Source organism: Chiloscyllium plagiosum, unplaced genomic scaffold, assembly GCF_004010195.1.
Source record: "Chiloscyllium plagiosum isolate BGI_BamShark_2017 unplaced genomic scaffold, ASM401019v2 scaf_13009, whole genome shotgun sequence".
Lineage (NCBI taxonomy): Eukaryota > Metazoa > Chordata > Chondrichthyes > Orectolobiformes > Hemiscylliidae > Chiloscyllium > Chiloscyllium plagiosum.
Genome location: NW_025215335.1, coordinates 45,001 through 69,400, shown reverse-complemented (window position 1 = coordinate 69,400; position 24,400 = coordinate 45,001). Strand labels below are relative to the sequence as shown.

General features: G+C 38.7%; 1 protein-coding gene across 1 annotated transcript in view; it reads right to left on the bottom strand.

Annotated features, from left to right (window-relative positions):
- Nucleotides 1-24,400, bottom strand: part of LOC122548288 (synaptojanin-1-like) — a 76,054-nt gene that overhangs the window by 24,219 nt on the left and 27,435 nt on the right. Inside the window, exons 11-19 of the mRNA XM_043686814.1 lie at nucleotides 20,508-20,699; nucleotides 15,041-15,125; nucleotides 13,806-13,946; nucleotides 12,690-12,882; nucleotides 9,378-9,536; nucleotides 8,185-8,341; nucleotides 7,341-7,458; nucleotides 4,627-4,842; nucleotides 2,804-2,882 (exon numbers count right to left, since the gene is read on the bottom strand). Coding sequence (XP_043542749.1) covers nucleotides 2,804-2,882; nucleotides 4,627-4,842; nucleotides 7,341-7,458; nucleotides 8,185-8,341; nucleotides 9,378-9,536; nucleotides 12,690-12,882; nucleotides 13,806-13,946; nucleotides 15,041-15,125; nucleotides 20,508-20,699 — 1,340 coding nt within the window. The remainder of the gene's footprint in view (nucleotides 1-2,803; nucleotides 2,883-4,626; nucleotides 4,843-7,340; nucleotides 7,459-8,184; nucleotides 8,342-9,377; nucleotides 9,537-12,689; nucleotides 12,883-13,805; nucleotides 13,947-15,040; nucleotides 15,126-20,507; nucleotides 20,700-24,400) is intronic.

The window sequence follows — 24,400 nt, the reverse complement described above, 5'->3', positions numbered from 1 at the left end:
ATCATTTCCTATCCCAGATTCTCATCAACCATGAAACTTGTCACTGAAGAACAGAAAAGTCCATCTTCATACTTATGATGAACTATATATTCCTTCTCCCACAGTACTCTCATAAGTTCCACAAGTGGTGGGACAGTTTTATAGTTAGTATTCTCCTCCTTTCAAGTCATGGCAGGTAACTTCAGAGTATTAGATTTGAACATGGCGAAGTGCAAACTATTCTTGACTCCCAAATTACTTGTATGAATTGCAGATGTGTCAATAAATTATGACAAATGAAATATCGCCGGAGTCTGCAAATATATGCATCATGTTTTTGTCCCTGCAATGTCCTAGCATCCAGATGACTTAGATCTTGCACTTTCACCAAAATGGCACTGACTCCACACACCATGTGAAGTACTAATGTGCTAACACGCATGGCATGCCAAAGAAAACCAAGGTGTGGATGCTGCAAGCATACAGGTAGGCGATAAGCGAGTGGGTGATAAGATAACAATCGGGCAACCCTGAAATGTGTTTGATGTTGAGCTCCACGCAGCCAGCACTGAGCTGGAGTTGCCACATTATCACTGACTTCCATATCAAAAATTCTTAATGTCTAATTTATTCAACATGTTTGGTAGTCCGGGAAACTGAATCTTAATGAGATGAGCATTAATAAAGCATTTGACAAGCCATTAGCACCTTTAACATGGCAACTCACTTCTGCTGAACAAGAAACTTGCCTCCCTGTTCAGCAAATGCATAAAAGACGCAGTGAGCTGTTCCTGATGTTGAGATAGGCTTTGCTGAACTTTTATGATTCTGCCATAAATCCTGCACAGCCCAAATCACTTAGATCCCTATAAAGACCCTGTCTCGTGTTTTGCCAAGAGTTGTTAAAGATCAAACTTGATGTGGGACTAGAGTCAAGTTTGGATCAAACTGAGTAAGAAGAACAGGTTTCTTTTCCTAAAGGCACATTGATGACCTAGTTGGGTTTTTACTGCAATCCAAGTCCTATTTACCAATCAGGAGAAAGTGAGGACTGCAGATGCGGAGATCAGAGTCGAGAGTGTGGTGTTGGAAAAGCACAGCCAGTCAGGCAGCATCCGAGGAGCAGAAGAATTGACGTTTCGGGCATAAGCCCTTCATCAGGAATGACTCAGGTACTTTTCCAGCACCACACACTTGATCCTATTTACCAATCACCCCATTCTCGCTGACCTGTATTAGATCCTTTCATCTGTCAATATTTTGATTTCAAAACTCCAAATATTCAACTTTTCTATCTCTGTGATGCTTCTAGCTCTGTATTCCTGAAATCTCGACATTCCTCAAGCTTTGACATCTTGCAATCCCTAACCATGATTAATTTACTGTTGGTGGGAATCATTCATCTTGCTGGGTCCTAAGTTCTACAATTCACTTCCAGTGGTATTATAGACCTGAGTCAGTATGGCTTCATCAAGGGGGGAGTGGGGGGGTCATGCATGACATCAGTTAGAAGTCTTTGAGGAGGTCTTGACCAAATTAGACAAAGGAGAGCCAGTAACTGTGGACGTAACAAGATGCTATACAGAAGGCTAAGATAGATAACAGACCAAGGAGCTAAGGACAAAGTATTAGTATGGATAGAAGATTGGCTGACTGGCAGAGTGCAGGAATAAAAGGATCTTTTTCTCGACAGCAGTGAGGTGTAAGGCTTCACGGGGGCAATGTTGGCATCACAACTATTCATGTTATGCATTAACAATCTGGAAAAGGTACTGAGGTCATTGTTGCTAAGTTTTCAGATGACAAAAATAGTTGAAGGGATAGATAGTGTTGAGAAAGTAAAGAGGCTGCAGAAAGACTTGGACAGGTTAGGCAAGTGGGCAAAGATGTGGAAGATGGAATACAATGTGAGAAAATGTGAGGTTATGCACTTTGGTAGAAGACGATTAGCGTATTAACTCACAGTCAGCACAGGCATTGTGGGCTAAAGGTTTGTTCCTAGGCTGTATAGTTCTTTGCTGTACCAGAGGCATAGACTATTTTCTAAATGTGGTAAGGTTCCAGAAATCTGAAGCACAGAGAGTCCTAGTTCAGGTTAACATGCAGATTCAGTGACAGTTTGGAATACATATGCAACAACAGCATTCATTTCAAAAGGGTCAGAATACAAGAGCTCTGGTCACACTGTATTTGGAATATGGAGAGTAATTTTGGGCCCCATATCAAGAAGCCTTTGAGAGGGTTCACAGGTGCTTTAAGAATGATCCCAGGGGTGAAGAGTGGTTGAGGACTTTGGGTCTGTATTCAACGGAGTTTAGAAGATTGAATAGGGATCTCACTGAAACTTTTGGAAAACTTAGGGGTCCGGATAGAGTAGACATGGAGAATATGTTTCCACTAATAGGAAATACTAGGACCGAAGGGCACAGCCTCACAATGAAGGGACAACCCTTTAGAACTGAAATGAAGAGGAATTTCTTCAGCCAGAGGGTGGTGAATCATTGCACAGAAGACTGTGGAGGTCAAGTTATTGAGGGTATTTTATTTAGAGATAGCTAGGTTCTTGATCGATAAGGGGACCAAAGGTTATGGGGAGAAGGGTGTTGAGACACTTATCAACCACGATTGAATGGCAGAGCAGTCTCAATGGGCCAAATGGTCTAATTCTGCTCCTGTGTCTTATGGACAAGATTAGATTGTTGAGAGGGATTGGGCAGCTAGTCGACAGAAGCGTGTTCTTTGCCGGACAAATATATTTCCAGCACTTCAAATGAGCAATATTCAGCAAACGCTGTTTACAATACTGATCAGGACTTTTACTTACTTCAGTGCCGTTTAACCTCTGCACTGATAAAGCAGAACTACCTTCCAAGAATGTGACCCACATTTTATCTTCTACAAACCTGAAACAAAGGACACCAGAGTTTTATGATTTTACATACTAAATACCAGTGCAAAGGGTACAACAATTAATGCACTCTGTAGGAAGTCAGGAGATAAAGAGAATTCAGGTCTAATAAGAGATCAAGAGCTTGGTTTGGAACCATAACACCGACATTTCAGTAGAAACATTATAGCCCAAAATATAGATCTAGTCTTGAAATCATTGACATTTTATTTGTGTGCGCTACTTATATCTTTTTAAAGCAGCTCTGTGCCAAATGCTCTGTATGATGCTGACTTATATCTTAAAATTGTTTGACCCATTGCAAGACTAGACAATAATTTCTGAAATAGAGAAGTTAACAGATTACCAGAAAATTTTACATCTGGAAATCATAATATATCTGTATTTTTCCAAAGAAAGTACCTTGCTTTCAGATTCTAAAGGAAAACCTCTTATTACCACTTACATAACTTGAGACTGTTACAGTTCAGAAATAAACCATCCAACTTGAAACACATGTTGGCAAATTCCTTTTACTTGAACTACTGGGTCTATTCCAACACTTTAGCTTCTTCCCTGGACCTTGAAATTTCCAGGTTCTTAACCATTGTCTATGCATAAAATCATTCCTACAATTCTCCTGACAGCTCATGCCCACTTGTGTCCAACTGTTGCACTAGCTCTTAAGCTTTCTTTAGTTTCATAAAGATTCCCTCATCCATTGTAGATTGCTTTCCAGCAACTCCTTCCAGAAATTTATGGGCTAGATGGAGTGCTGGTGGCAAAGTTGTGGAGTGAACCAGCTTCAACAATCAGCAGGATCCAAGACTACATTTTGCCAATGGCAGCCGATTAAATAATTACTGATTAAGATTACTAATTAAGATTAATTAATCTTAAGGATGGTTGATTACCTGAAGAGCTGGCAAACAATCAAAAGGCCAGCAATTCAGTAGCACCATCAGAAATTCACCTTGGAGAAGAGCACATCAATGAATATTTGCTCTCAACCAGATGAATTTGAGAGATCTTGGGACCAATCAGGCAGACCCCAGCAAGTAAGGAGGCAGGGCACTGCTGACAATTGGTGCCATGGTGCAGGCAGGGGTCCCTCAGTGAGCTAAACCGTGCCTGGAAAAGCCAACACCCTATTGCCAAACAAATGGTAGGAAAGGTATACAAAACACAAATTTAAGTGGGTCAATTGAATTCTGGGTTGAAGGACCATATACCATCTGCCCTGTCATGAAAATAAAGGCATAGAGGCAAAAAGACAACAGGCACACCACTCAGTTTGCCATATCATCATCCTTCCCACATTCCAGCTTGTTCCCAAAGGGCTGGTAAAATCCAGCCCAATGTTTGCACATTTTTAGCAAGTAATTATCATAGTCACGTTGACAAGAGACTGGATGGTGACTGGTGTCAGCGGAACATTGAACTAGCAAGGAAACAGTATACTTAGAAGAGGGATTAGATGATTGGCAGAGGAAAGAACTTATCCATTACATTTGTCTTGGGTGGCAACAGCCAATACTTTGATATAGCCATGTGTATTATATCACAATGTTCTTCTTATGTGAATTGGTGCCCTTCTAATAGCATAAAGTATAACTGATAAATACTAATCAAGAACATAAACTGTTACTTCACAAGGAGAAACTTGCAAACTGGATAATATTTCACGATGCAGCATAATTACTCTATTTTTGTTATTGAAACAAAAAGCCGAAGATATAGACAAAAATATTCATTGTTACCTGATCAAAATAACATCACCATATGCAGCAAATTTCTGAAGCAGTTGATCAATTAAGTTATCATCAAAATGATCCTGGTTTGGGGAGGAGCTGGTCAGTGAAGTAACCACTGTTCCATCAGGTGGTCCCTGGAGAGCAATAACTTCCTTGTACACTCTTTGTCGAGCTTCAGGATCCACCTCAAATATGTCTATGTCTACTGTAGCAACCACAGGCCTAATTAAAAAAAAATTGAACTGTAATTGGTGTACAAAAACTTTATAAACTTATAATCAAAGAAGACAGCATTGTGCGACTGATTGCAGTAAATAGCAGTTCGTGCAACTGCAATTAATGTATTCAATTAATGCATATGTCAATTCTCTTGAACCATCCCCCCAATCCACACAGGCACACTATGATGAGTTGTGTTGCATGCAATTTTTTTTTGTGTGGCCATTCCCTAAGTACATAACTTGTAATGGACAAGTCTTTTAAAAGTTAAGCAGACACTGAAGATCACTGAACCTAAAGATAAATGTTGGCAAGGGACAGGCTGGTGACTGGAGTCAGTGGAACGTTGTATTAGCAAGGAAGCAATACATTTAGGAAAACAAATCTATTTCTGGAAAGGCAAACTGCAACATAGGCAGAGAGTGGGGATAAAGAAATCCTTCTCAGGATGGAAGCCGGTGATAAGTGATGTTCCACAAGGGTCGGTGTTGGGACCATGACTTTTCACTTTCTATATTAATGATCTGGATGCAGGAACCAATGGCATTCTGGCTGTTTACAGATGATACAAGGGTAGGTGGCGGAACAGGTAGTATTGAGGAGATGGAGTTGCTGCAGAAAGATTTAGACAGGGTTAGGAGAGTAGCCAAAGAAGTGGTAGATGAAATACAACGTGGGAAAGCAAGAGGTCATGCACTTAGGTCGGAAGAAAACAGGCATGGACTATTTTCTAAATGGGAAGAAAATTCAGAAATCTGAACTGCAAAAGGACTTGGGAGTCCTAGTCTATGTATCAGATTAGATTAGGTTCCCTACAGTGTGGAAACAGGCCCTTCAGCCCAACAAGTCCACACAAACCCTCTGAAGAGTAACCCATCCAGACCCATTTCCCTCTGACTAATGCAGCCAACACTATGGGCAACTTAGCATGGCCAATTCACCTGACCTGCACATCTTTGGAGTGTGGGAGGAAACCGGTGCACCCAGAGGAAACCCACGCAGACACGGGAGAATGTGCAAACTCTACACAGACAATTGCCCAAAGCTGGAATTGAACCTGGGTCCCTGGCATTTGAGGCAGCAGTGTTAAACACTGAGCCACTGTGCCGCCTGAGGTAAACTCTTAAGGTAAACGTTCAGGTTCAGTAGGTAGTTAGGAAGGCAAATACAACATCATTCATCTTGAGGGGACTGGAATATAAAAGCAGGGATGTACATCAGATGACATTTAGTGTACTTATTCCCTCTTTACTTTGTCTGCTAATAAATTCTCAATCTATACCTGTGTAGTACCACTAATTTTATGTGCTCTGATTTTGCCTGCTGACCTTTCATGTGGAACATTATCAAAAACTTTGAAATGCATCCACTAGTTTTCTCCCACCCCCGATTCTACTATTACATTCTCAGAAAAAATCCATTAGGTTTGTTAAACATGATTTTTCTTTCATTAAAAACTACGTTGACTTTACGTAATCTAATTGATATCTTCCAAATGTACAATTATCACATCCTCACTAAGTGACTCCAAATGTACAATTATCACATCTTCTGTACAACTCAACTAAGCTAACCAGCTGCATTTTCAGGTTTTCTCACTGCTTTTTAAATAAAGGCATTACATTTGCTAGGCCTGTTCTGGAATCTATATAATTTTAGAAGATTGTGACCAAATGCATCCACTTTTTCCATGGCCATCTCCTTCTAATGTATATTTTCATGGATAAGGAGGTCAAACTGCAGAGTACTGCACACTCTGGCAAATAGATTGGGCTTTGAGGACTACTAAGCTTTCAGTCCCATTAATTTCTCATGCACTTTTTTTTAAAAACTAATTTCTTTCAATTTCCACTTGCCAACTGACCCAAGCATTTTTGTGGAATTATTTATGCCGCCTTTTGTGAAGGCAGAATGAAAGTAGCAGTTTAATTACTCTGGGATTTCCTTGTTTGCCATTTTTAGTTCTCCCCCTTTGAGACTGTAAGGGCCCAAATTTGTTTTCACTTTCTTTTTCTCTATTTACATATAGGGAAGAGTGTGTGTTCCACTTCTTCTGTATTCCTTGCAATTTTACACACTTACTCCTTTTTTTCCTCCCCATTTAAATCAACCTCTCGGTCCTCTATGGCTGAATTCTACGTTGTTTCCAGTTCTCACTGAATATATTGAAGAAATAGCTTTTCAGGAGCTAAAGTGTCAAGGGATATGGTGAAAGTATGGCCGAGAGCTAAAGAATCAGCCATGATCATTTGGAAGCCATTGTGAGTGAATTCAATGGGCTAAATGACCAGTCTTTAACTTCTGTTTCAACATGAAGTCATTCAGTGCATTCACATGTCATGCATTTTTAAAAGTTTAATATATCGGTGACCAACCTATGAAATCAACTGATAAACTCAAAAGTAAAGTGTTAATAATTTTACTTTGAATATTATTTCAGATATTTGGCTTCTATAACCCTAGATTTCACATTGCTTCAATAACAAATATGTTTACTGGACCTATGATCAGATGTTTTCAGTTCTGCTCGTCCATAATATGTGAGTGTTCCAGGACTCCAAGAATTAGTTAGCTTATGTTCATCCTTAATACTGGAATTCAACAAATCCAGGTCTTCAGCTGCAAAAGACAGAAAGTAATGGATACAGCGTGAATTTCTTTCCTCAATCACCTGCTGCCACAAAATAAATAAAAATCTAAGGACAGTGGAAGCCAGTGGATAGTTTTGTAAATTTGCATAATGGATGTGCATTGAGAACTTGACATCTAAACTTTATTGTGCAATGTGTTATTTTCATGATGAGTTGGTAGTTCAAGTTGAGGCAAACGTCCCAGCAGTGGTTGTACTTAGAACCTTTGGAATACTTCTATTCAAAATCCTGTTGCATCTCCGGACTCAAAAATGAAGACAGGTCATGCACAAAATAAGAATATTGGAGCAGCAGCTGACTTCCTGTTTTAACTGATTAAAAGATAAATCAGGAATGGCAGGTATTTTTGTACTCTGCATACAGTATATATCCTTTAAACACAGCTGGCGTTCTCTAAGTTACAAAACAACCAGTCACATGCAGGAAGCTGAAAATGTTTAGGGTTAAGTGCACATTACCAAACATCTACACTTATAGGAAGCATGGTCAGCAGACTGGAGTTGCAAGTTATCTGACATTTTGCACCCTGCAAAAAAGGTGATGGGTACAGGTGGATGGGAATCGGGGAGAACAAGAATAGCATGGTTATCTGTACAATGCAGAGGATCAAGACAGCACAAGAAAAATAGGTAAGCGTGAGGTACAAGTAGACAAGTAAAGTAACAATACACATCAGTAAATTAATTTATCATACCTGATTTGTCAACCGGCCATTTTCTTCTTTTCCAAAGAATTCGATCCGTCCAGGCTGGTGTTCGACATTTCTCACTTGTGTCATAATCATCTGAGAACAGGTCATATTTGTATGTTGGTGCAAAGTTTATTCTACCTTCTAAGAATTCTCGGAAAATCTGCAAAAGCAAACAGAAATGATTTAACCAACTGATCAAATTATCAGATTGAAAACTAGAACAATTGTTCCTTGCTGGACAGATATGGTCTCATGACCTTACAGATGTGAATTACACTGCAAATTTCACAACTGCAAATTGTATGCAGATGGTTTGGGAAAGATATATTTGGTACTTCTGGTATGAAATACTGAACATTAAATTAACATTTTGTTGTACTGAGTGAAAGTTACATTTTCTAGGAAGTTCAATCAACTTGCTTGTCATTTAAGTATGAAGCAAGAGTATAACATTCAGTGGATTTTAAGTAAGTGGCAATAATTAAGTAAAATTGGCCTTCTACCATGATCTTTTGAGATATTCTTGCATTTACAATAGTAAAATATTGCAAATGTTGGAAATCTAAATAAGAAAGAGTAGAAAAACTCAGCAGGTTAGACAGCATCTATGGAGAGGAACAAGAGTTAACCTTTCAGGTTGATGTCCTTTTAATCAGAACTGGAAAGATTTCGTAGGTCTGGCAGATGTGCTGACATCTCAGGTCAAAGACCTTTCATCAGGAATGGAAAGAAATGCTGCCAGACCTGCTGAATAGTCCAGTTTTGCTGTTATGAACGTTCTTCAGCTCTAGATGTCAAGGTAACCGTTTCTGTAGCGATTTTAAAAATTTGTTTCATAAGGAATGTGTCATCTTGTAATATTTATTGATTTAGTTTTATACTTTGTGCACAACAGTTTTGAAACCATTCACAACACAACACTAGCAGGTTGCAAAAAGGGCATAAATGCATTGTCTGAACACGTTCTTCAATTTAGAGAATTCAAATACTACATTAGATCTATTTCTTGCTAATTAAAGTTCAATTACAAGATGGAGTAAGACGTGCTATATTCTCTGCCTCCCTGCAGTCCGACCGTTAAAAAATATTTATTTGACAAAAATAATGTTATTTAAGAGTCTTCTACAAATGTACTTTTCACATATAATATTGATAAACATTAAACTTAACACTTTAAAAATAAACTTTTATCTTACATGTCCAGCATTTTTCTGATTAATAAGTTGATCTCCTGAAAGGAGAGAGTCCCAGTTCTGTTGTCTGATCAGCTCTTTTACTTCTTCATTTGGTAGATCAATGCGATAATTAAAATCTCCACACCAAAATATATAGTCATGAGAAAATAGTAACCTCCCCTAGTAAAAGCAGAAACACATAGCTCAGAATTAAATTGTTAAGTTAAAAAGTTATTTTCTGTCAAAATAACCTGTGTTTTTAATAGTTTACAGTTCTCCCACTTTGGCATTGTTGGAAAAACCTGCCCTGGTTTTCTTTAATTATTTAAGCTTTTGCTTTAAGTCCATTTGCTTATTTCACTGGCTATAATCTTGAACCAATTTTTTGTCTTTACTACAAGGCAGGTTTTGTTAAATCTCCCTCATTGTGCCTCAAGATCAGGAGTCCAATATAACACACTGATTCGTCATAGTCAGCAATCATCACCTAGAGCTATTAAGAGCAGGAATGTACTTTAGATAGGTTCTGAACTGCTGTGCTCTTCCAGCACCACTAATCCAGAATGTACTTTAGATAGATGACCCCTGTAATTTTCCATCTTTCAATTTTAATGTGAACAAACTATGAAGGAGGTGCCCCGTAATTCTGCATCTAACTGACAATTGGGACACTGGTTGGCTTAATAGTTGATACAGGAGAAAGTGAGGACTGCAGATGCTGGAAATGAAATCAGACGCTGGAGATCAGAGCTGAAAATGTGTTGCTGGAAAAGCGCTGCACTTTTCCAGCAACACATTTTAAGCTTAATAATTGAGACAGCAAATCTCTGTCGACAAATTTGCGTCACAACCTAAAACTTTGAGTAGAATCTTTGGACTAAGTTCAAAAGCAAAATTTGTGTAGAGAAGGCCTTGTGTGGTTAGGCTCCAAAGGCTCAAAACCTCTAGCAATCAGGCACCCAATTAGTCCACAATAGATTTTCAATTGGAATTAGGACCCAGATCAAGTGAGTCCCACCTGCTAGGATCAACAGTTTTCATATTCAGCAATTCCACTGAAACCTGTCGCCACTACCTGGAGGACACTAACCATCTCAAGGGCAAAATCTCAGCGAGGTGCTTTGTGAGGAGTGTGTTTATGGGTTTGGGAGAATGCAAGAGAGGCAGATGATGACTGTCACTGACCAATATGCACCCTCCACAAATCAGTGCAGATCAAAGGTCACCCTCCACAACTGCAGCCAACTTGCACTGGTTTCCAGTCAGGTGGGCAAATTCTCATCCTGCTTTGAGGAGATAATTTAGCTCCGGTGGGAATAGGTCCTTAAGTGACCTTTGACTGACCACTTTCATCGAGCTTGCACCTTTATGTACAGAACTTAATTCAGATAGAGGGAGGATGGCAGTAGAGCTCTGGGCCACTCCCATTCTATTTAATTAACTTGCCTTCATGTGATTTCACAACTGGAAAAAACTTTGGCACATATTTCAGTTTAAAAGATTACATCAACACATTATTGCTGATATATTTAATCAACTTATTCAGGTATGTTATGAGAAACACCTGGGGCTGTTGGGCTTTGAACCTGGTCCTTCTGACCCAGAAGGAGGGACACCATGACTTTGCCACAATAATGTAGTACACATTATAATAAGTTTGCAATTAATTTTAAACTTGCTTTATAGGAGTCATTTTGGCTGAAATTTGGCAATGTAATCGAGTAAAATAAAGATCACAAAGTAATGAAATATATCTTCAAAAAAATTACATTGTACAGATTATGTCACCAGATGTTTCAATGTATTTTACTGTACTTATTTTTGAAATGCAGTCATGGTTGTAATTTAGCAAACATGGCACTTAATTTGTGCACTGGAAACTCTCAAACAGCAGCATAATGACCGGATAATTTGACTTTATAATATTCACTGAGTAATAAACTTTGGCCAGAATACCAGGGATCAGTCTCCTTCTGTTTTTCTTCAAAATAGCACCTTGTGTTCTTTTACATTCTTCAGAGTAGGCAGATGGGGCCAGTTTATGTCTCAACCAAAATACGGTACTTACCAACAGTGCAGCAATTGCAGGCTTGATTTCTGTAAAGCACTAGAATGACACTTGAACCCAGAACATTATGAGTTAGAGATGAGTGCACTTCCAATCATTTAGAAACAAGATTTGTCTAGACTGATAAAAGCACTATTTTAATGCACAGTGCATAACTTCATAAGGCAATAAGTGATAAACTTTCCCTCAAAAAAAGAAAGTGAAGCCAATCCCATTCATAGATAAAAGTTACTTGAATCTCCTCAGTCCAGCTCTTTTGAAAAAGAATGAATGCTGGAATTCCATTAATAGAACATTACACCGCAGTACAGGCCCTTCAGCCCTTAATGTTGCGTTAACCCGTGAAACCAATCTATCTTACATTATTCCATTTTCACCCATGTGTTTATCCAATGACCATTTAATTGCCCTTAAAACTGGCAAGTCTACTACTGTTGCAGGCAGTGCATTCCACGCCCTTACTACTGAGGAAAGAAACTACCTCTGACATCTATCTATATCTATCACCGTTCAATTTAAAGCTATGTCCCTTTGTGCTAGTCATCACCATCTGAGAAAAAAGGCTCCCACTGTCCACCCTATCTAACCCTCTGATTATCTTATGTCTCAATCAAGTCACTTCTCAACCTTCTTCTTTTGAAGAAAAACAGCCTCAAGTCCCTCAGCCTTGCCTCATAAGACCTTCCCTCCAAATCAGGCAACATCCTAGTAAATCTCCACTGAATCCTTTCCAAAACCTTTGGATTAGTGGTGCTGGAAGAGCACAGCAGTTCAGGCAGCATCCAAGGAGCAGCAAAATCGACGTTTCGGGCAAAAGCCCTTCATCAGACCTTTCCAAAGCTTCCACATCCTTCCTATAATGTGAAATCTCATTCAACATAAAACAAAATTCTGGTTAAAATTATATTGCTGTTTGAGAGCTTGCTGTTCTCAAATTGTCAACAATGCTTGCAAAGCCAGTGACACCTATATCCCATGAACGAAACAGAAAAAAATATGTTTCCTACAAGATGTCAAAAGTACTTCAATGGTTAGAGCTTTAGGACATGCTGAGGCTCTGAAAGGAGCTATCATTGCAAGTATATTTTTAAATGAAATTTATTCCACAAACATGCTACTAATCCATACCTTTATCTTTAAACATAAATACTTGCGCTTTATGCCAACAAAATAAAAGTTACTTAGGGACTATTAAAGCCTCCTTAATTCTTGTACTTCAACACAAAACGAGAATGAAAATATTCATCCATTGTTGTTGATCATACCATTGGAAAACTCAGTTTGCGAGCTATTTCAATGTAATCTTCATTCCTTTCTTTGACTTGCGATTGGCCAGCAGCAAAATGTGCACAAACAAAGCAAAGGCTGGTACTATGGAACACCATACGAACAGCAACTGCCCCTTTGTTACCAGTGGCTCCTCCCATTCCAGTTTTAACAGTGTCAACTGCTACATCCCTGAAATCAAATTCCATAAGTCTAATTAGCAAAAGAGAACATTTAACAAAGTGTTTTAATAAGTCAATAAATACCTTTTAAGCAAAAACTTACCCAACAGCTTGCTGTTAATAGCAAAATATATCCTTCATTACTATTTTTAGTCAATTTTGTGCTTAAAGGGATAACATCATTACTAAAGAATAAGATGTTTTTCAAATGAGAATTAAGTTAATAAACAGGGATTACCTCAAGGGACAGCAGTTTACTAGAGGATAAAGTTCCATTTGTTTTCTCAGCCTCAATTATGGATCACTGCTCATGTACAATTTTCCATATAGCACAGCAACCTCACTAAATACTATCGATTTCAAGCCAAATTATAGAACTAGATTATGACTCCCATTAAGATATGAGCTGAATTTGAAAACAAGTTCACAGATAAAAGACATCTCAATTAATGTCTAGCCAACTGAATTACCATTGTTTTGTGGAACAAATTTACTTTTAATTATAACTAGAGAGGAAAAGTCCACATAGTACTTGGACAAAACCCAAACTCAGATGCCAATTAAAAATAGCAACTATTGAAAATACCCAGAGTTGAGAAGGTTCAAAGAGCAGCATTAAAGTGATAGATACGTACCAGTACCAGTTGTTTTACCAAATGTATATAGCAGTTCAACTGATTTTTTTTTTTAAAAACAAGATTATAAAACTTAATTGCCCACAGGGCAGTATCTCTCTAACTTGATGTACAACTGAATCACTGTCATCCTGAAAGGATGGTTGAATGCCTCAGAGTGAAGCGTTTTGATTCAAACATTACATTTGCACAAGTTACTGAACTGTTAAAATAATATTGCAATGTTGTTTTTTTTCTTGTCGTGGAAATACAGCTAAAAACAAATTTTGACTTATCAAATGTTACAAAACAGACTAACCTGATGTATGGCGCGTGCTGTGGTCGGATAAAAACGAACAAGCAGACACCCACGAGCTGCTCAGAAGCTAAAAGAACATACTTGCAATCCCTGGAGATACTCTTCTGTATCTCAGCTGCCCACAGCTTCTGATTAGTAGTGCTATCAAACAGTTATACATAATAAGAATCAGAGTATACTAGTACATGTATAATGCTTATATCTGTTAGATTGGGGAACAAATTACAGTTGCTGCAAAATGCAAGATCTCATTTCGCTCCAGTCTAAGAAATGGAATGTTTTGGACATTACTAGGTAATATCTGATGAGCCACATTGAAAAGCAAGAACATTACTCATATTTTCAAACATTTCTCTAAAGATAAAAACCTATGATAAATGATATTTAACCAAGTTCCAATTTCAATTACATGCAAATCTGATGAAGGCCATGGATCTGAAACAAAAATTGAGATTTTCCAATCTACATGCAAGCCTGACTAACCTAGTATTTTCAGCCTTATTTCAGTTTTCAAGCACTTGCAAATAATTATTCAATTATTCACCATGGACTGTGGTCCTAACACTGTATTTAACACTCAATATATGATATTGGCGTTATGTACACACGGCTTAATTGATCGAAGGGTGGATCGGCAGCCCGACACCTTCACCTTCCTGTGTATAAATGTAGGGGAGGCATGGTCAAGTGGGCAGGCAGTAGATGTGGTGCCCACTTTGCTTGCCTTCAAACCCACGGGCAGGGAATTTAAGATCCAGCTAAGTGTTTCACACTAGCAAAGTAAATTCACTGCAAGAATTGCAACATATTTCAATTTTTTTAAGATTGCAGAATTTATTTCCTTGATCAATAAGATTAGACCTGAACACCACCTTAGATTTAAATTGACATATTTGAAGTGAAATGAACCAGCAGTTATGCAAAAGAATCAATATTGGAATGTAATAAAGACTTCAGCTCAGATTATTGCATGATGATATTAGGGTCAAAAAGGAAACCCATGTGTTAATACTATTGTTAACACCATTAAATGTAATTTAACACAATAAATCATTCTTCTCCCATGAACAAGTACACTTCATGTTTAAAGAAACCCAAATTTCAAAGTACAATCACTTGGCTTATGTTTGCAACCACATTATACAAAATTGATCCTAAATGGTAATGCATAGATTGTCATTCACTTTATTTCTTCATTAGAATTACCAATAATAGAAACATACATTACTACGTACCTTGCACTTACAATATTTCCTGCATTGAGCTCAACCATTTCCTCAAATCCAATAGCAAAAATGTCCACAGATTTGCCACTCTTGTCTGGCATAAGAAATAAGAAAGAAAATTGGTTAATACTCAGGAAAGAGGGAAGTGGCACATACAAATAATCCAGGCTAGTGAAAACCTCCACGGGTTTGGTAATTGACACATGGCAGATAGGTTTTATAAAACAGTAGCTATAAATCAAGACATAAGCTTAGACAAACCATTAGTTTATGTATTTTCAATTTCAAATGAAGACAGCAGACAATTAAGTTGTTGAGGAAGTTAAGGAAGTACCTATTTTAAAGATTGCACATAGTAAATCATCATAAACCCAGAGTAGAAAACTTAGGTTCTGGGTGAATGGATTAAAGTTGCACGAGAAAAAAATTGTGACCTTACTGTCCAGTTTTAGTTATGAAGAGAGGTTGAATACATTGGGACTGCTTTTCTTAGAGCAGAGGAGACTGAGATATATAAAAATTATGAGGGGCGTAAGTAGTGGATACAGAGAGTAACCCCTTTCACCTTGGTGGAGGGATTAATGACTGGGGACACAAATTTAAGGTAAGGGTCAGGAGGTTTAGAGGGGATGAGGGAAATTTCTTTCCCCAACTCAAAAGAGTGGCAGGATCTGGAACTCACTGCCTTAACGGCGATAAAGGAAGAACCTCTCCTAACATTTAAAGAGTATTTAAATGTATATTTGAGGAGATGCCAAGGTAAACAAGGCTATGGGCTGAGTGCTGGGAAATTTAATCAGAATAATTTGGAGCTTATTTTTGATCAGTGACTCAAAGGCAACAAAAGTTAAATAAACAAGGTATCAGAACAAGAAAAAAGTGCCACAAATGTTCAAAGCAAAAAAAATGTGAAAAAGACTTTTGGAAAAACAAAAATAAAAGGGGCACGCATTAGGAGATAAATAAAAATACACAATGAGGATACGAAACCAAACTAGAGGAAAGAACAAACTGCGTGACTTGGTCTCTGAAACCAAAATAGTACAGCATAAAAGGAGGATACTGCAGTAATTTAGCTACAGGGAGCTTTCAACAAATAAAATGTCTCAATATTTAACATAGGTATTGGATAAAAAATGCTAAACCTAGAGGTTTGATTCGAAAAGGTGAACAATGGCCTTGGGAAGGAGGCAGGTTTTAAGGAGCCTTAAAAGAGGTGAAGAAGTTCAAGGGGAGTTCCAAAATGGGGACCTGGTAGCTAACAGCACAGCTACCAAGTCTGGGAGTGACTGCAAAATAGGCTGAGTCAACAAGAGAGTTTAGGCTTGTGGGCCTGGTGAGAGAGGAGGCTAAAGAGATGAGGAGGAATGGGGTTATAGAGACATTTAAAAATGAACAACCCTTGAGATGTGGACAATGCTGGCAAAGGTGCATTTGTTTGCTTATTCCTATTGCTCCAAAAAGGATGAGGGGATGATCACGATACTATGGCGAGTAGTGGGCGGCACGGTGGCACAGCAGTTAGCACTGCTGCCTCACAGCTGCCTCACAGCGCCAGAGACCCGGGTTCAATTCCCGCCTCAGGCGACTGACTGTGTGGAGTTTGCACATTCTCGTGTCTGCATGGGTTTCCTCCGGGTGCTCCGGTTTCCTCCCACAGTCCAAAGATGTGCAGGTCAGGTGAATTGGCCATGCTAAATTGCCCATAGTGTTAGGTAAAGGGTAAAGGTAGGGGTATGGGTGGATTGCGCTTCGGCGGGGCGGTGTGGACTTGTTGGGCCGAAGGGCCTGTTTTCACACTGTAAGTAATCTAATCTAATCTAATCTAATCTAAAAAAAATACTAATGGACTTCACAATACATTTGCCATAATAGCAACAATACACGACATGAACATTGGACAATTTATCATGCTTTGCACAAATGAAGCTAATGAAATAAATACAGGCCCAAATTTTGCAGTCTGCTGCAAAGGAACTGTACTTGCTGGTGACTTTGAAAATATGGATGACAGATCTAGGGTCAGTGGCAGAAGAATGAAAGTAGCACATTTACAATGAATAAGTAGAATCCTGAAAGCAATTGTCTGAGGAAGTAGGTGAGGCAAATTAAATTATGGTTTTTAAAAGGGAACTGGATAAACAGTTGAAGAGAAAAAAAATCCTGTAGGGCTATGGGGAAAAGGCATGCAAGTGAGAGCAGGTAAATAACGCAGAGATCCTGAATGGATTTGAAGAGCCAAGTTACCTTCTTGTGTTGTAACATACATCATTTTTCTTTATACAGGATAGAAGAAGTTGCATTCCAGAAATAGGATTTAAGCAAAATGGGAGGAAGGGAGGAACTCGAGAAAATTACAAGTCACCACAAAAATGGTACTGAGTGATCGCTGGGAGGTGCGGGCTGACAAGTTCCCGGATCTGATTAACTTTGTCTTTTGTCTTAAAAAAGAAATGGCTGGACAGACACCGTCAGCATATTGGTTTTTATGTTCCTAAAACTCTTGATTTGAAGGTGGTACCACTGGATTGGAAATTAGTGAATGTAATTCTTCAAAAAGGGAGATAGAAAGCAGCAACTACAGGCCATTTAGATTAACACACATTAAAACGAAGTTTAGAAGCTGTTATTATAGAAGTTATAGCAGGGCACTTGGATAAGTTTGGGTAATCAGGCAGAGGACATGGTTTTGTGAAAGGGAATCATGATTGATCAGTCTAATGAGTTCTTTGTGAAGGTAACACATGCTAAAAAGGAATCAGTGGATGTACTGGACTTAAATTTCCAGAAGGAAACAAAGATTACTGTGGAAAATTAAAGTTCATTATGGGCAGAAGATTGGTTGGCTCTTACAAAGCAGTGAGTAGGCATAAATAGGTCATTTTCAAATCCGTAAGATATAACCAATGGCGTATACAGCAATTGGTACTGGAATCACAACTGTTTACAATTTATCTAAGTAACTTGGACAAAGGAATGGAAAGTATGGTTGCCAAATGCGCTGATAACAAAGACAGTTAGGAAAGGAAGTTGAGAAAAGGATATATGGAGACTGCAAAAAGATATTATCAGTTAAGTGAATGGGCAAAGATCTGTCAAACGGAGCATGATGTGGGAAAATAGGAAAGTGTCCATACAGTCGGTTCTGCTAGAACACGAATCTTCAACGACCTGACGTTAACGAGATTGAAGAATTTAGACAGTTATTTGTAGAATGCGAACTTTCTTAGCCTGTATTGGTTATAGCACAATTCTGACCCCATTACTTTAAATGGCATTGCTATTACGTGATTTTCTTAAAACGGGGATTCGCATTGGAACTGAACTACACATTACATCAGAATCAACTGCATTGGCAGAAAGAATAAAAAAATGATTTTTTAAATGGTGAGAAATTGCAGGGCTCTGGAGATGCAGAAACACCTAGATACCTTCATGCATGAATCACAAAAATTTAGTTAACTGGTACAAGTAATTAGAAAAGCTAAGTGCATGCTATTATTTGTCATGAAGGGAATTGAATACAAAAGTAGGGTGGCTACATTTCTGTTATACCAGACACTGCTGATACCTCACCCATTAGTACAATATTAGCTTCCTTATTTAAGGATGGATGTAAATGCATTGGAGCCAGGTCAGAGAAAGTTTACTAGACTAATTCCTGGAAGTGGTTACCTTAAGGAAAATTAAACAGCCTAGACTTCTATCAACTGGGGAGTTTAAAAAAGTAAGAGGCAACTTAATTGAATCATACAAGATCCAGAAAGGTCTTAGCAGGATGGATATCGCCTTTGTGGAAGAAAAGAATTTGCAGTCACTATGTAGAAATAAAGGTTTCCCCATTTAAGAAAGGGAGGAGGATAAATATTTTTCACACAGAGCATTAAGTCTTTAGAATGCTCTGTGTGAAAGTAAGTAAGTTGTTCGTTAAAAGGTAAGAGGTAGAGAAATCATTGACAAGTAAAGGACTAAAAGGTGATGAGGGCAAGAAGGAATGTGAAGCAAACAGATTTGCAAATATCTTATTGAATATTGGAAGGGGTTTGAAGGATTGAGTGGCCTACTTCCATTCCTAGCTATTCTACGAAAACATAATACTAAGCCACAAAAGAGTTATTAGGGCAGATTACCAAATATTTGTTCAGAAGTAGGTTTTAAGTATCTCAAAGTATGAAAACAAGGTTGAAAGGCAACGGGATTAGGGTGGAAATTCCAGACCTTTGGACCAGAAAGTGAAGGATGCAGTATCATTTTTTTGGAACATGTAAAATCTGAGATGGTCAGATAATCAGAATTAGAGGATCACAGCTAGCTCAGAACATTATGCAGCTGAAGGACATTACAAAGATAGGGACAGGAGGCCAGGAAGGAATTTTACAAAGCAGTACATTTGTATCGATACATCTTTACAAATTCAGGTTAGTCCTGCATGAAGAAAACTTGTGCAGTGCTCAATAGTTAGTCATAGAGTCATAGACAGGTACAACATGGAAACAGACCCTTCGGTCTAACCCGTCCATGCCGACCAGATATCCCAACCCAATCTAGTCCCACCTGCCAGCACCTGGCCCATATCCCTCCAAACCCTTCCTATTCATATACCCATCCAAATGCCTCTTAAATGTTGCAATTGTACCAGCATCCACCACTTCCTCTGGCAGCTCATTCCATACACATACCACCCTCCGTGTGAAAAGGTTGCCCCTTAGGTCTCTTTTATATCTCCCCCCTCTCACCCGAAACCTATGCCCTCTAGTTATGGACTCCCCCACCCCAGAGAAAAAACTGTCTATTTATCCTATTCATGCCCCTCATGATTTTGTAAACCTGTATCAGGTCACCCCTCAACCTCCAACGCTCCAGGGAAAACAGCCCTAGCCTGTTCAGCCTCTCCCTATAGCTCAAATACTTCAACCCTGTCAACATCCTTGTAAATCTTTTCTGAACCCTTTCAAGTTTCATAACATCTTTCCGATAGGAAGGAGACCAGAATTCCACGCATTATTCCAACAATAATTATTTTGTGTTCCATTACATGTCTCTGTTGGCTGATCTAAGCTTATTATGATTGACTAGTTAAGCCTCTGTGTTTAAAATCAATAAGTAACCAAAAGCTGGAGGGGAAAAAAAACTAAGCTAAAGTTGAATAGAAAATTTAAAATACTGTAATTGAATTTCTGTTATATAGAACATCTCTGCATAGATTCAAGATTTAAATATTAATTAACAGCTTGCTTTCATCATGGCTTATTCTGGTGAGAATAGTTGATGTTCACAATGAATCAATTTCTAAATTCTTCCATCCAGAAAGACTAACAGGACCACTGATGAATGAACCGGACATCACTGACTGCAGTTTTCAGCATTTAAGTGCATAAGGACACCAGAACATGCTATCATACAATAATGAGGATCATCAAATTGCTTCATTATTCAGACTACCACAAATTCCAGGTCATGCAAGACAAGATATTACCTTGAAACTCTTGAATGTTTGCCTTTTTTGATGCATCCAACAGCCAGTCATTAAGAGTTTGATTCTTGAAAGCAATGCTACGAAATTGCTTTCCACCATTTACATTCCAGGTTCCAACACAGACTCGGATACGTTTTGGTTTTGTATATTTATGGTAGTTTTCACACATCCCATGTAAGACTCGAGGCGTAGCTGTAAAATAATAATGTACAGTTTTCCTTCAAGCACAAGTTTTAGTGTATATAGTCTAGCTTCTGGCCATGTAATGCAGAACATATCTAAACTTACTTTTCCAAGAATAAGGAAGGTATTCTCTGGTAACAGAATGAGGGTGAAAGTGGAGAATATAGCTCAGGTTTGTAGCTAATGGCAAAGGGATAGAGATCAACACGATATTGAACAAAAATCTACTAGGCTCAGCAGTATCAATGTCCTGTATTATGATGCCAATTTAATTTGGCTCCAGCTGTGAGATATCTCTGGCACAACACCACCAAGTAGGCCAAGTAGGCAAGAGAAGAATTTTCAGACAAAAAGTACAAATCATGGATTATTCTTTACTTCTTAGTCATTGAGTATAAATAGCGAAATAAAGATGGGGACAGGCATATGAGATGTAACTGCAATACCAACAGAGAATAAAAATTAAATTACTTAAAATACGTATGCATTTTTTTAAAAAAATCATAGAATGGAGGTAATAACACTCCAGACTTTTAAAATACGTTTATCAGGGGCACAGAAGTCGTTCAGAGGTTGATTTGTTCACAGCAAATTAGTGGTTCTGTGGAGGGATATGGCCTCCCCAACAGCAACGTTTAGAATTAAAGAAGGCATTTGGTATGTTTTCACTTGTTGGTCAGAGCACTGAGTATCAGAGTTGGGAGGTCATGTTGCGGCTGCACAGGATGTGGGTGAGGCCACTTTTGGAATATTGTATGCAATTCTGGTTGCCATCATATCAGAAGGATGTTGTGAAACTTGACAGGGTTCAGAAAAGATTTACAAGGATGTTGCCAGGGTTGGAGGATTTGAGCTGTAGGACGAGGCTGAATAGGCTGGGGCTGTTTTCCCTGGAGAATCAGAGGCTGAGGGGTAACCTTATAGAGGTTTATAAAATCATGAGGGCCATGGATAGGATAAATAGACAAGGCAAATAGCATAGGTTTAGGGTGAGAGGGGGAAGATATAAAAGGGACCGAAGGGGCAACTTTTTCACGCAGAGGATGGTGCGTGTATTGAATGAGTTGCTAAAGGAAGTGGAGGAGGCTGGTACAATTGCAGCATTTAAAAGGCATCTGGATGAGTATATAAATAGGAAGGGTTTAGAGGTATATAGGCCAAGTGCTGGCAAATAGGACTAGATTAGGTTAGGATATCTGGCCAGCAGGAATGAGTTAGACCAAAGGGTCTGTTTCCGTGCTATACTTCTCTATGACTCTAATTCTCATAACTACATGTCTAGGCATCAGATACTGCAGTTTCAAAGGAATAATGAAAGTGAATACTGATAGTTTCAAAGTCCTGACAACTGCAAAACTCAGGCCAAAATAAAATAACCTCTAAAGCAGCCAATGGGATTTCAAAAATGGAACAGGAGGTAGCCACTTAGCATGCTTTTACTTGGGTGGAATTTAATCAAATTAGTGGACACTGGGAGAAAGGCAGTATGATTCTCCATTAGATCTGAAGATCTGGACTTCCAAAAAAACCCAGTGTGCCCCATTTTTACTGTTAACCAAAGAACCATAAAATCCTATTGTGGAAGCAAGCCATTTGGCCCATTGAGTCTACATCAACCCGCTGAAGAGCATCCCACCCAGACCCATCCCCTGGGTCTGTAACTCTGATCTCTGTAACTCTGCATTTCCCATGACTAACCCACCAAGCTGACAATCTCTGGACACTAGGGGCAATTTAGCATGAGCTATCCACCTAACCTGTACACCTTTGTGAAAGATGATGTCCGTTTGCAGTCCAATGTATGTACATGAAACCTTTGAGTTCAGAGACTTGCCCAGCATTGCCACTAACCATAGTACTCTCCTAGTCCTTTCCTCCAGCAATCCCTGCTACCTCAAACCACAAGGGAGTGTTCAGGGCCTAGGTGAGGCTTAGCAGTTACAGTCTCATACCATGCCTGGGCCCCGATCTGCAGTTAAATTCCATATCAGAGACATTATAAATTGTAACCTCAAGTTCTAGTTCACCGCCCCCTTTAAAGTCACACTCCTGTCATCTGAAGAAGAATTAATAAGCACCCACTCTTTTTTCAGATAAATTGTAAGATATTTGAACAGTACTGGTGCCTTCAATCATTACATTTAGAATTCCCACATCCATCTACAGTTCACAAAGCCTGTTCATTTTATCTGTCAGTTTCCAGTTGTATTCTTTTATACCCTTTCCCTAAACGTATGCTGCCAATTTTCTGCACCACTTAGTACCACTTCATGGCAGCAAATCTTTACTTAGAATCCCCACTGTGGAAGCAGGCCATTCGACCAGAGTCCAAATTGACCCTCTTAAGATCATCCCTCCAGACCCACCCCTACCCTCCACCCGATCCCTATAGCTCTACATTGCCCCCACATCCACCCAGCCTTTGGACTGTGGGAGGAACCGCATGCAGACACGAGTTTCCCAAGGATGGAATCAAACCTGGGTGTCCTTGTGCTAAGAGGTAGCATGCTAACCAATGAGCCACCCACGTCAGCCTTCCGGTTCTCACTGGCATTCTTTGCCTGCTCTTTGCTCTGTACGCATTGTCACTTTCTCCTCCCTCTTTTCACTTCTTTCCCAGTTCACACGGTAGCCCTTTCCTCCTTCATGCCCCATAAATACTTCTGAATTGCAAGATCAAGAATTCCTACAGTTTTATCCCATACAACAGCAATAGATAGGTCATCCCTATGATTTTTGCTAGTGGGGATAACTTTTCCAGTTTGCATAATTATCTACTGAGTCAGATCATAGCACAAGATTTACAGGGTGGGGATGGGAAAAAAAAAAACACTATTCTACACAAATATACATCAACATGGAAGTTACTTTTGAAGGATGGACACAAACTTGTCTCAGGAGAAATACTGTAATAAATTATTGCAGGAATTTATGGACAATAAATATAGAAATGTGGTGAAGATGCTCATTTCTAAAGGAACTGTTGAGGTTTGTATCTGGAGGTATAAACTTACTGGATATCAATTTTCAGCAGTACACTGACACCTATTTTATACTGTAAATGCAATCCATTCACATTTAAATGACTTAAGTTTAGTCTAAATGAGAACAATTATGGAGTTGAAATACAGTATCTACTGCTATGCTATATCATTAGGTAATGACCAAAGTTAACAAATTTTTCTATTCATTTTGAAAAACAAATATGTTATACTTAAAACTAATGACTCACCTATACAGATCTATAAGTTCTTAATTAATTATTTGATATTTTTTGAAACTGCTAAGCAATCGATAAAAGACAAAAAGCGTGACAGATTTGCTGTTATTTCAGAAGGTTTTAGGCAAAGCACTGTACCTGATTGAAGTGTCAATTCTGGAACTGCAACCACAGCAAGAGGAGAAGAAGAAAAGGCATTAAACACAATTAAGCATAGGAAGGTCTTTCATAAGTAAAAAGAAATCTCATCATGCAACACAAAAAAATGTTATACCAAAAAATGCCATTTGATAACATGGTGCAACTTATTTCCATCTCAATAATCTGTAGGAATTTATTTTATAATGTTAGTGTAAATTGAGTTAACTAACTGTATTCAGAGAAAATTCTTCAGTCTTCACACATTAGAAATTGATTTGCTGTGGTTCTGTTCGCCGAGCTGGAAGTTTTTGTTGCAAACGTTTCGTCCCCTGGCTAGGCGACATCATCA